Source organism: Drosophila grimshawi, unplaced genomic scaffold (genome assembly GCF_018153295.1).
Source record: "Drosophila grimshawi isolate 15287-2541.00 unplaced genomic scaffold, ASM1815329v1 contig_311, whole genome shotgun sequence".
Lineage (NCBI taxonomy): Eukaryota > Metazoa > Arthropoda > Insecta > Diptera > Drosophilidae > Drosophila > Drosophila grimshawi.
Genome location: NW_025063098.1, coordinates 11,453,593 through 11,467,317, shown reverse-complemented (window position 1 = coordinate 11,467,317; position 13,725 = coordinate 11,453,593). Strand labels below are relative to the sequence as shown.

Sequence of the window (13,725 nt, the reverse complement as noted above, 5' to 3'; positions counted from 1 at the left end):
AGCATTGGCGACAGTAACAACAAACACGCTGTAGACAGCTCCAACAAACTAAATACAATAAGAGACGAGGACGCACAATGCCAAGAGCATAAGCGATGGCCACGTCAACAGCAAAGGCACCAACAACAACAACAACAGCAACAACAAAAAACAACAACTGTGCATAGCTAAATTCAATAAAAAGAAAAATAATAATAATATTTATTTTCATGACATTAACATTGGAAGCAGATTTTCCAAAGGCGTTGACTGAGCAATGGAAACAAACGAATTTTCCGAAAGATACACAAATGCATAGACACAGATACAGATACAGATACAGAGGCCAAAGCAATTGACAGCTGAGAATGGCGCATTTTGTCGGTCAATTTTGGATGGTTCCATGTTTGGCTCTTCCGCTTGTGGCCTGTCGCCGCTTGTCAGTTTTTGCCTCTTTGAATGAATATTGCTGAGATGCAGCTCATCAATGGAAAAAAGAAGATTCATAAATAAATAATGTACATTTTGAAAAAATTCTAGCTCATGTTTCCCTTTGTTTTAGGTAATTTCTTTTTATATCTTTTGAAGTTAAATTAATGGAAATTAGTTTGGCCACAAAAATTAATCATACACCCACACTGCTTAAGGCAATGAGTGTCGGTCGCTTGCTACAAAATTATACATTTTAAAATTAATAAAAATATATACATACGTATATAAACATACATATATATGTACTGGCAGCAGCAGCGATGCTGCGGTGACGCCAACGCCTCTGCCTCTGCCTCTGCCTCAGCGGCAGCGCTTTGATGAGCAGTGACAAACATCTTTAAGATACGAATACATATTTTTAAACAAAATTATCGCATTATTTTTGTTTCCTAAATTTTAATTTTTGTCATGATGTTTCTGGTGCTGGTTTTCATTATTTATGCGCATTAAATTTATATTTTATAGAATTAAATGTATTTATGTATATACATATAAAAATGTACACATGCACATATATTTATTTGATTTTCTATTTCCATTTCCTTGCAGTTGCTTAATTTGGAAGAGCGCCAGGGCGTGGCGATGTCACCAACTACAAAGTCATATTTTGCTATATGCTTTGGCTCAATGCCGGCAACTTTCTACACTGACAGTTGCCTTAACAGTACTTCAGCTCTTAGTGATGAAATGAAACCCAAGCACCAAAATCGAAACGCAAAAACCAAGTCAAAATCATGTGTGTGCTAAAAATGTGTCATGCCAACGAGTAAATCCAAAATGAAATACCCCTACGCAACTGGGTGTCTAATTTAAAGCTAGTGGCCGCCAAAACGCGAGTGGCCAATTTGTTGTGTGTGCGGCAACAACAATAACAACAGCATTATTAAAAAAAACACATCAAAAAGGCGGCCACGTTGTGAACGCTAAAAGCGTGTGTGAATATGAAAATAAAACATCACCAGGAAATTAATTCAGAAAATTATAATTCTAAATATACACAAAATTACATATACGCAAACAATTATTTCATGTGGTATACATATGTATATATATAAAGATAAAGATAAAGCTAAAGATAAAAGCAAGTCAAGCGGCAAGTAGAAGAAACAAAGTGATAAGAATAATAATAATGACACTAGGGACTTTGTCCGCCCTTATGCTGCCTGTTTAGCCCATGTAAAGGGAACAAAAACAAAAGGGAAATATAAATAAAAAAATGGCCATATATGTTAAAATGTTTTGAAGCCAGCGAGCAATATAAAGATAGTGACATTCTTGGCACAGCTGTTGTCATATAAATCATTAGGACCCTACAGGGTGACTATAAAAATTGATATTAATGCCAAATAGTTGCACATATCAATATTGCAAGAGCTTAGATTAGAGAATTGTTTCATATTAATACATATAAACTTATACACTATTCAGTATTTTTATGTACGCAAGGAAACACCCTGTATTTAATGGTAGACGTCAAATATGCAGCAGGCCACTAATTTATTTTTGATATTTCAAAGATTGATCGTGTATAGAAATAAAAGAGCGTTCAGCTTAATACTCTTGGCAGATCTAGAATAAATTTAGAACTTTGTGCTTTTACTGGCTCCGGCAGCAGACACCCTATAGGCTTGGGCCACTCAACAAAAACAAGAAAACCATTTGAAACACGCGGGCAACAGCAATAAAATATCTACGTCAGCAAATAAACAAATATTGGCTAAAATCAATACAAATGCGAGCGGTAGCAAAAAATTATACTCATATGTACTACTAACAGCAAACAACTTAATTCATATACATAATTGCAAAAAATGCTTTTTACCATATTTTGTTGTATATCAATCATTTTGTTTTTATGGCAGAACAGCAAACGCTTCGAAATATTTTGAGTTAGTGCAATATAAATGTGAGAACCACTTGCACGAACTATACTAAAAATAAATTAAAGACAAGAAATGTTAAAAATATATCGTAAAGAATACTGAAATATTGTGGCAGCAGCAGAAGCTAAGCGACACGATACACGCAGCAGCAAAAGCAAAAAAAAAAAAAAAAAAAACAGAAAATATACAAAATTAAAACTCAGCCGCTTGAGGCAAAAGAAGAAAAACCCAATCTACGAACAGAGTCGACAACAACAACAACAACAATAATTATAAAAACAGAAGCCACATAGCTAAAGCGACAAGAAGTCCAGCCGAGTCAGCAGCGGCAGCGACGCCTCGCCTCCATAATAACATTATCATCAACATCAACAACAACAAGAACAGCAAGCAGCAAGAAGCAAGCAGCAAGCAGCAGCTGAAGCAGCGACACCGCTAAGAGAAAGAGTGGGCGTCGGCTGGCGTTGGCAAGGACAGCGGAACGTGGACGTTGGCGTTGACGTCTACGTCTCTGTCACCGTCACCGTCGCATGGATCGCGCCACATTGGCGAATCAATTTCCGTTGCGGTGGCCGATTCAGTTTTGGTTTCAACGTCGCTAGCGCCACGCGTGTCGCGAATCCCTAATGGCGCACCACCTCGCCGTCGGTGTCTGCCCAGCGCATTAACGCTCAAGTTCAACATATTGACACCGATGCCAAGTTCCCAAAGTTAAGCAAAGCAAAAAATTATAATAAATAAAAAGAAAATAGAAAAACCAGGCACAACGGCCACAAGTGAGACCAAAAAGTTACAGGCCTTTGCCATAAACCGTACGCGAGTGTTAAACCGGACGTGTCCGTAGTGAAATTCAAGTTAAGTGCCAGCCATGCAAAGCTTGCAGCTGGAGTTGGGCCAGCTGCCCGCGTTGCCTACTGCAGCGGCAACCACAACAATGCGACACAGAACCAGCGCAACGAGGATACGCAAAAGACACTGCCGGTGCAGCCAGCGACCAGTGTTCGAATCAGAGCAGCAGTCAGGTACACAGTCTCAACGAGCAGCAGCACAACAACGCACCACAACAACGACAACTTCCAATAGCAATCTCAGCCTCAATCTGACGCTGATCAGCGCCACGGCGGCGGCTCTTCTGCACACAACGAATGCGCTGTCGGCAACAGTTGCAGCTGCAGCGGCTACAGCAACAGGCGGAGGAGCTGGCGTTGTTGACGCCGTTGCACTGCCAGTGCAAGGCACTGCCACTCCCCTGCCCGCCACGCATGAACTTAATGCTACGCTGCTAAGCAGCACGGCTGCTGCGCTGTTCAATGACAGTCGAGCTCAGCTGGAGGCGGGCGTTGAAGCTGGCGGATTAGCCGAGGATTGGTTTGACGATGTGTTCTGGGTGCTTAAAGCATTCGTCATGCTGTTCATCATCATAGCGGCCATTGCTGGCAATCTGCTTGTTATTATTTCTGTGATGCGTGTTAGAAAATTAAGGTGCGTATACGAAATGTGCTTAACTGTACCCGTTAATTTGTCAAACGCAGACACAGTGAGCATCTACCAACCTCCTCGCCCTCTGTCCCCTCGCCCCTTACGGATAACGCTTACATTCTAATTATCAGTGAAAAGCAATTAGCGTTTCTTTTTCTGTCTGCTTTTTTGTGGTAATTGCTTCAAATTCCTGTAGCTGTAGCACCTCCTGGGGCTGCCTTGATTGCCAATTTGCGCAAAAGCCCCAATCCACATCCCCAACCCCCAACCACCATCCGTCCCTCATTCGCATGAGCACACCTGGCGCTGACTTAACACCTTCTAATTATTCCGCTTTCCTATGCTCAATTTTTGTCAACTTTGTATAATATTCACGAACGTCCGCCAGCCGTATTCCATGTCCGCATCCGCATGCACATCCACATCCGTATTCCCGTTCGTTTCCTGATTACGCGCTCGCTTTGCTCTCCGACTTTTCTTTCAATTCGCTTGTGGTTTATGTTCCTGCTTCGTTCCCTATTTATTTATCACATAATTGAGCGTCCCCGCTTCCCCTAAACTAATTTTCCCGAGTGTTCTACTCCATCCAGCATTATTTGCATTTTACTTTCATTGGCTGGCATCTCTGCGCACAGTAAATATATAAGACAAGCTAACAACGAACTGATCCCATTGTCAGAAAATACACTATACCATTATTATTATTACACTATACCACATTATTAGCTGATTAAAGTGCACATATAAGAAAATAAATAAATATATAAATAGGCCACAGAATAGCCGTTCTAAAATGTATCAAAGAATATTTTTAAGAATGTAACTAAATTGATTTTTGTAGAGAAACTGTAATCAATCAAAGCCAAGTTATGAATATGCCTTTTGTGGTCGTAGTTTTTGGAGCATTTACATAATTAATTAAATGTTTTTCATTTTAAATATTATTCTATTTTTTTAGTGATAAAAGTGTACACAAAAGTTATTCTTGGGGCAATTTATAATTTAATGGAATTTTATTTATTTATTGTACGATGCAGTAAGTTTAATGACTGTTGTTTACGTGATCAAAAATGAATTTTGCATTAAATGAGATAGTTTATTTCAATGATCTGTGACAATTTACAGTAAATTGCTCAATATATATGCATATATAACCATGAATCGTATTTTTATGCGAAGCACATTATACTTTTAGAAATATTGCTGCAATCAAATCAAATGCAACTATCACAGAGCGGATCCATATTAAAAGAAGCATCCCAACAAAGCAACAAAATCATTTTTATTGATAATTTGACCATTAATTGAGTTGCATATACAATGAATATTTTCGAGTGTGGTTTATACTTTGTGAATTCTGTTTTTGGCTATTCATAGCTATGCATATATAAACTGTCTGCTAGCTCATCATTCCTCCCCAATGGCAAGCCAATAAACCTTCCTTATATCCATTTGCAACTAAAATATAAATATAGCCACTCAAGCAAAGTGTGTATCTGTGAGAGAACAAACACTTGTCAACATCTCAACGAGACGACCTCACTAGATGCGCTGTCAACTACCGGCACGGTGGAGCAGAGGTGGCGTCCTTCGCTCGACATTTATATTGGGAGACATTATCATAAAAAGTTTTCTAGTGATAAATGATGGGACGTCAGCTTGCCTCGGTTCGTTAATATTTTTAGTTATGCCTTAATAACTGGCAGGCAAATCAATTTAGCGCTTCATAAAACTCTCCCGGGTCGTCCTACGACTGGGTTGGACAGGGTCACATAATCAAAGTTAACTTCGTCTTTGAGGCCTGCAATCAACAGATCTAGCTTGCAAGATTTTTCCACACCCCTTTTAGCATACATTATTATTTCCTTTTTCTTTCTTTCATAAGTCCGTTTAATGCAAATTTTTTCGCAGGACTGAAAACTTTAAATACTCTGGGCCCAAGAAGCGAGTGGAAAGGCCCGAGAAAATGAAGCAAACAAACTTTGTTAGATAGCAGTAGATATAATAACAAGGGGTCGGTGTGCTGCGCATAATTAAGGTTGAACGTCTCTTAATTTTTCTTTTTGCTGCTACTAATGAGCAACATTTTATTTTTTAAGTGACTTGCGTGTCGGCGGCCCCAGAGCCAAACTAATAATGATACAAATGCTCATCATGCTGATAATCATGATGATGATGATGCTGATAATGAGGATGGTGGTACTGATGGTGTAGCTAGGACTTTTATGTGCATTTAGTCAACTTCTTACCAAGGCCATGTGCGTCCTTTGGATGTATGGATATAAATCTAATTTCTGGCCAAAATTAATGCCGGCCAGTCGCAAACTAATAACGAAATCCAAAGCAACATGCGGCTTATAAATGGCCATCTGCTGTTGCCCACGAGCTACAAATCTATCTATTGTTCTTTGGTGCAAAAATTACGCATAGATGCGACATCCCTCGAAACGAAGCCATAAAGAATGGAATGTATAAAAAAAAACCAATAAAAGAGAAAACCAACTAAACCGAAAAGATACAATAATAAAGCATGACAGTTAAAGTTATAAAAAAAATCGACAAAAACAGAATGTAGTCGACAAAAACGCAAAGGATGAATATAATATATTGCTAGACCCAGAGTGCTGGACTGGAAGACACTCAGCATAAAACTATGCTAATCTTAGTACTCAGATATAAAAACAAATTGTTACGCTGAATTGATAATAATTGGATATGCATGTATTTATTAGATTTACCATGTGGTGGAGCAGAAAGAAACCGAAATTCAGATAAGTCTGAGAAATTCATATAGTCGAAAAATGCACATGGCTACATGAACTTGCTGATATTTATGACAGCCGCTGTTGCCCACTTTACGGGGTATTAAGAAAAGAAGTGACACAACAGAAACAGAAGCCCCTAGGCAGCAACTTTGGCAATTAAGGCAGCTTATGGTTTTTATGACAGCATAAATTTAAAATGTTCTATACGCCACGCAATAAAAACGTTTGCCGCCGTGTTTGAAATTATTTTCACATTTTCTGTTGTTTTTTCTTGATTTTTTTTTTTTTTTTGGTATTCTGAGGATGAGCCTCGAGCGAGATTCGCAGTAACAGTTGTGTATGTCTGTAGCAAGTAGCAGCCAATATGTGGCAACCATTTGCCGTTACATAGAGGCTACTCATTAACGCCGCCTTCACTTGAAGGATGCTCGAAAACTGTTTCCGCCCAGCTCTCAACGTCAGCCGCCAAAGTGTTTAAATGTGCTGAAATAAGCATTTTCCTCCCTTTTTTTGTTTCGCAAGTAGCCTCGTAGATTATAGACATAGGTGCAAGCGAGTAGGAACATTAAAAAAAGGGAGCGGCAGAAGCAGAGGTAGATAGAGAGCTGAATAATGGCAAACATTTACAAAATAGCGGCGATTTGTTGCAATTAACGTTGAAAGTTATTTAAGAGCTTAATAAGTTGTGCGAGAGAAATAGATTGAAAGCATGCCAAAGCAGACAACTTAAAGAGAAACACTTATTTAACATTGCAGTGCATTAGGGCTCATGAGAATAAATTAGATGGATTGAGACGGGCACCTGGAAATGACTTATATGCGATGCAAATTGCTTACCAGGAATCAATCGAGCACATTATGAGCCCGAATTCATGAATTGCAACTTCTAAGCAGTGATAGTAGCTGAATCGCATTTTCCGCTTCGATTCGTTGTTTGCTTTTTCAATTAAGCCCCTGCTGACAGCACATTTCTAGCTGAAATCATTTGCTGCCCCTCACAGAAGTACTGCATAAGGAATGTGCTTGTCCCTTGGGGGCATTGGCACGCATTACATATTGCACAAAGGAAGTGCTCATTCACAAACACACACACACACACACACACACATACACAGGCAAACACACGAGGATGAGTATGAGTATATCCTGATTAGTCATCTAAGGGCATGTCGTTATATAGCCGCATTCATGCTGCTTATTGTTGTTATTGCTGCTGTGCTGTTGTCATCATTCGTAACATCTCATTTAACTTACGTTCTCTGATTGTGCTCTTTTTTCTTTCTATTGCAGAGTTATAACGAATTACTTTGTAGTTTCCTTAGCCATGGCTGATATAATGGTCGCTATTATGGCCATGACATTTAACTTTAGTGTGCAAGTAACTGGTCGGTAAGTACAACAACATCCACAAATAAAATAACACAAGCACACACATTGCCAACACGAGCTACAAAAGCAACAACAAGTGCAACAAAAACAAGAACAAAAGTAAGGGGAAACAGCAGGCAGTGGCTGCAACAAAAATTACAACTGCATCTGCACGCCGGACCAAACAAAACGCCAGCCGAGTGAAAGGGGTCTTGTTTGCCACTGCAAAAGCCGGCGGGGAAGCAGGGGCATCGGAAGGACTAGAACAAACAACCGAAAATCCCTGAAAAATGAAAGCAACATTTATTTATGCTGCTTGCCGTACATTCTTGGTGTGGGCAGCACATATGTGCTGTCTAAGTAGATGTGTGCCTCCTTGTGTGGGTGTCTAAGTGTGTGTGCGAGCATGTGTGCGTGTGTGTGTATGTGTGCGGCAAATGTAAATGCAAAAAGTCATGCCACTCTCCTTTTAAGCTCATATGCGTACAATTGTGTTCAAGCTTTAAAATGTGCAAGCAAGAAAAATTTACGAAAAATACACAAAAAACCACTATGAATTTCAAATACACTTTTATCATTAACATTTTTTAATGAATATTTAAAGCAATTTGTTGTTATGTCACAGGTTGGTGAACAGCACAGGTTAGTGAATTTTTGAAACTGTTTGTCATGAAGATAGTAAAAATAAACATTTTCGAGCACAATCAATTTGCTTAATATTTAAGTGTAGATTTTGTGTGTATTTTTTACTCAATATATCAATTAAAGTACAATTAATATATGTTAGAGCAACTTTCTTTATTAGAAATAGTTTGAAATTCGTACTAATTTTTGCATTTGTAAATAAAATGTTCCTATTCTAAAGATGACACTGTAAATTTATTAAAAACACAGGTGCTACAAACGCTGTCTCCTAGTTTGAATGCATTAATATTGTTAGAGTGAACATACTTATGGAAAATGGGCACACAGAAACGCTTGCTTTGCAATGGCATTCTATGGTACAAAAACCGTCAGAGTGTGACACGGTCACATCCTTCACACAGGCTGTATCTCTCTCTCTCTCTCTCTCTCTCTGTGCGTGTATGTGTGTGTGTTTGTGTGTATGCTTGTGTGTGTGTGAGCGCGTGTGAGTGTGCATGGATGCAACTGTAATGCGATGTGTGCATATGATGCCAAGTGCAGATACGTAGCTGGCTGGCTCAGTTAATTATGCACGGACGCTACTTTAAGGCCTGGCTTAAAGCTCGCCTTTTAGCTTTAGTTCAACACAAATGTTTGCAATGTCATCGCCAGCAATGACGCGTCGCTGCATCGCTGAGAGCAGTGCATAATGTGCACACTTGCAGCCAGTCGTGGCATGATGGCAACGAGTGCCGAAAATTTCACTCGCTTGCCACTTGGCCACGAGAGTTGCATATAAATTGGCGTTGGTCGCCGTTTGGTGCATACCCAATGTGCTCGTTACCAAACCCCATAGCCACCCACTTGGCATTCATTAGCAATTTTACCTTCACAGTCGCTAGTTGCATAATTGACACTAGCCTACGGCGCCAACATGGCCAACGTCGTCGTCGTTGTCGTGGCAACTTTTATATAGGCTAGCTTGAGCGCCAATTCACGACAGTGCACAAGAGAACAACCAAAAAAGAAAGAGGAAAATAGTAAAAAAAAGGAAGAAAAACAAAAACCAGAAAAGTCCGCGCCCACAAACCAGTCCCAGTCTAGATCCTGGCATTACTGCAGGCGTGCGCACACAGTTTCTGAATAGTCGAAAAGTTTTTGAAACTGATGCCAAACTGGTCGCCCGATAATAAATTTTCCAGCCCGCTGGCAAAAAGAGGCAACGACTAGTCGAGTTGGTTGAGTTGTTCGGGCTTATGGGTGGGGTGGTTAGGTGGGCTTTAGGCGGCAACTAGCAGCGACAACAACGCGAGTTTTAATGAGTTTTTCATGCAAGCCCCTCGCTTATGTGTGTTCGGGTGTGTGTTTAGGTGTGTGTGTGTGTATGTGTGTGTGTGTGTAAGTGTCTGTGCTTGCGCCTCTGCCAGTGGTAAAGTGAGGAGCATTGTTGTAGTCACCACGGACCATTTTGTGTCGTACAGTGCATTAAAGCTTTTCATTTCGTTTTACTCAGCGAGAGCATCTTGGGCTTGAAAGTATGTCAGTTCATGGGCAATGTCACCTTGTAGCCCAACCTAAGATGACTAACTAAAATTAAATCGATAAAGGCACAAATCAAACCTACTGATAAAACATTCAGTGACTACCCAAGTAAAAGACTTAGAAGCTTCTACAAGCAAGAGCTTAAGGATTTTATAGCATACTTTTTGGGGCAATGTCTAACTTAGCTTAACAAAGCACTTTTTAAGCTAAAATAATTTCAGGGGCTGATTATAAATGAATGATTAAAATATTTACAGCTGGAACTTTAGCCCCTTTCTGTGCGATCTGTGGAACAGTTTGGATGTGTACTTCTCAACAGCAAGCATTTTGCATTTATGCTGCATATCTGTGGATAGGTGAGTACTCACACACACCAACACCCACATGCGTGTGTGTTGCTCATTTGGCGCTGCAAATGACAGCTACTTGAAATGGTAATAACGGTGGCCTGGCTCTTCTGGCATCTCCTTTTGCAGATACTATGCGATTGTTAAGCCGCTCAAGTATCCGATTAGCATGACGAAACGCGTGGTTTTCATTATGCTGTTGAACACATGGATATCGCCGGCACTGCTTTCGTTTCTGCCCATTTTCATTGGCTGGTATACGACGGAGGAGCACAAAGTATATGTGATGGAGAATCCCGAGCAGTGCTCGTTTGTGGTGAACAAGTACTATGCCATCATCTCGAGCTCGATTTCGTTCTGGATACCCTGCACCATCATGATTTTCACTTATCTGGCCATTTTTCGGGAGGCCAATCGTCAGGAGAAGCAACTGATGATGCGGCACGGTAACGCCATGCTGATGCATCGTCCATCGATGCAGCCATCAGGTAAGAATGAGAGAAGGCCAAGGCTCGAATTACCATTGAGACTACAGCTAAATGTCAATCCTTGCCCATTTATCTTGTACCGTTTGCCAGGCGAGGCGTTAAGTGGCTCGGGCTCATCGAAAACGTTGACACTGCATGAGGTCGAGCAAGAGCACACCCCCACAAAGGACAAACATTTAATCAAAATGAAGCGGGAGCACAAAGCCGCCCGCACTTTGGGCATCATCATGGGCACTTTTATACTCTGCTGGCTGCCATTTTTCCTGTGGTAAGTGTGATACCACCCGCTGGCCGAGGACTCTTCTTGTAATTTATTTAATGTGGTGCATGAATAATTAAATATTTCTCATACGCCATGGCATGACGAGACTTTTGAGTGGGTTCTCTTTATATTTATTATTTTTTTTGTCTGGCTTGATATTTATATATGCTCTTAACTTGCTTCTTTTATTTGCCAAAAATAATATATTATTATTTTCGAGTTGTATTATTTTTGTGCGTGTTTTTATTAAATCAGATTCTTAAATTCTTGTTATCAAGTCGATGTTATTTTGTTTTTTGGTTGCTCAATGCTTAAAGATAAGATGCTTTGTGACTTGATAATTGTATTACATGTAAATACTTGATTACTTAGTTGATTGCTTGATTTGCAGGTACACGCTATCGATGACCTGTGGGCCATGTCAAGTGCCTGAAATTGTGGTGTCGATACTCTTCTGGATTGGCTACTTCAACTCCACACTGAATCCGCTCATCTATGCGTACTTCAATCGTGATTTCCGAGAAGCTTTCCGCAACACGCTGCTCTGCTTATTCTGCAACTGGTGGAAGGATCGCCACTTGCCCCTCGACATTGACATACGCCGCTCCAGTCTGCGCTACGATCAGCGTGCGAAGAGTGTCTACTCGGAGAGCTATCTAAACTCAAACACGCCCTCACATCGCCGCCAGTCTCAGCTGGTCGACAACTTATAATACAGGGACGAGGCGCTGCTGACGCCCATTGCTCAGCAGCAGCAGCGGCTGTCAGCGGGCGCCTGTGGCTCCGGATTGGGCGCCAGAGCCGGGGGCCAAGCACCGGCCAGACCGAGCTTGGGTAACCTGTCTGCCGAAGATGTGCAGGAAATACAAATCGAAATACCCATGGAGTATATCAACAAATGGAATAAAAACAACAACGCATCCGCAGCGGCAACGGCATCCAGTCATGTGTAAAAGACTGAGAGATCACTAGCCGATGACAACGACAACAATTCGGACAGTGGCAATGACGCCTCAATCGAACAAATGCAATTACAATTTTCCATTAATTTTTAAAATTAATATGCTGGTTGCATTCACATTGTACATATTTAAGTCAAATTTACGGAATTACCCGTGCACATAGTGCACATACATATAGTATGAATGTCTGTAGTCTGTTTACTCTTTCAACTTTATACTTGACTTTCTGGGAGCACAGTAAACAGTTTAAACTTTAAACAGAATGCATGACATAATCTATTATTTATTTTTATTTTGTAACTCACTTTTTATTATTAAGTTTAATTGCGCCTTGTAAATAGTTAATTGTTTTTTATATATATACATATGTATATATATAAATAAATTATACAACTAAAGTAAGCTCAGGTTGTAAAGCGTTCAGCGTTAAAAAACATTTCTATGCCCAGCAAAACTATTCTAAACGAATTTGCTACATCATTCAAGGGGCAATCATTAGTTTAAGCTAATCGTCTAATTAGGCAAGCGGGTTATGACATGAGGCAACCAAGCAATAGAGATCAAACTAAAAATAATATACCTATAAATAAAACTTAAACAGTGCCAATTAACTAAATAACAAATGATGTACTACACATGCATACTTTAATGCAACTTGTCGCTAAATGAAATAAAAACATAATTTTAAATGTTGGCACGTATGCAATTAAATTGATGAAACTAAACCCAAAAAAAAAAAAAATACATTTATGTAAGTATACAAATATACAATACATATAGAAATAATAATATATATGAACGACAATCGCATGCAATAAGAATGCTCAAATTATGTTTAGATCATAGTGAAATTCATAGTTAAACCAAATATAGAATGCATTAATTGATAGCATTAACGAGTGGCAGTCAAAATCAAAACTAATCTAGTGAACATTGAATAAACCTAATCTAGTTCCAAGTACTATATACAATATACAATACAATACAATACAATGCATCGATATCGTTAGCTCAACTCAAATTCAAGTCAAGTCAAGTGAATGTGAATGTGAATAACAATGTGAAATTAAATCGGGTGCGCGATGGTGATGTTGTGATGTGGTTGTTTCTCTTTACTAATAGATATGGAAATTGGGTTGCAGTTCCTGGAATTAAGTTGACTGTGTAGCCTGTAAGAGGAAGGCTTGTGCACTGCTTACAAAGTCAGCAACTTGATTCCAGCAATTGCGGCTCAAACTCAACGTTGAACAGTGTCGAGTAACCAAAAGAAAAAAATACGACTTCCGCATAATTTGAATTTGAATATCTGTTGGGCAGGTCAGACTGCTCTCAGCAACAATGGAGCTTCATTGTTATTGAAATCTAAACAAAGAAAATAAATAGGAATATGTACCTAGATCTACCGAGCAGCATTACGCTATTGTATTTAATATTTGTGACCACTGGAAACTGCTTGAGCAAAATATGAAACCTAAAAAAAGAAACCAAAACAAAACAAAACTTCAACATGTTAAAAGTTAATGTTTAAAAAAAA

General features: G+C 39.5%; 1 protein-coding gene across 1 annotated transcript; it reads left to right on the top strand.

The window, feature by feature from the left end:
- The first annotated feature begins 2,594 nt into the window (after window positions 1-2,594).
- LOC6564283 (octopamine receptor beta-2R) lies at window positions 2,595-12,516 on the top strand. Its single transcript, XM_032737612.2, is given in 6 exon segments — window positions 2,595-3,836; window positions 7,889-7,987; window positions 10,390-10,488; window positions 10,609-10,967; window positions 11,058-11,235; window positions 11,621-12,516. Coding segments are annotated over 6 exon segments (1,911 nt in total). The 5' UTR covers window positions 2,595-3,222; the 3' UTR covers window positions 12,183-12,516.
- The last annotated feature ends 1,209 nt before the right edge of the window (window positions 12,517-13,725 follow it).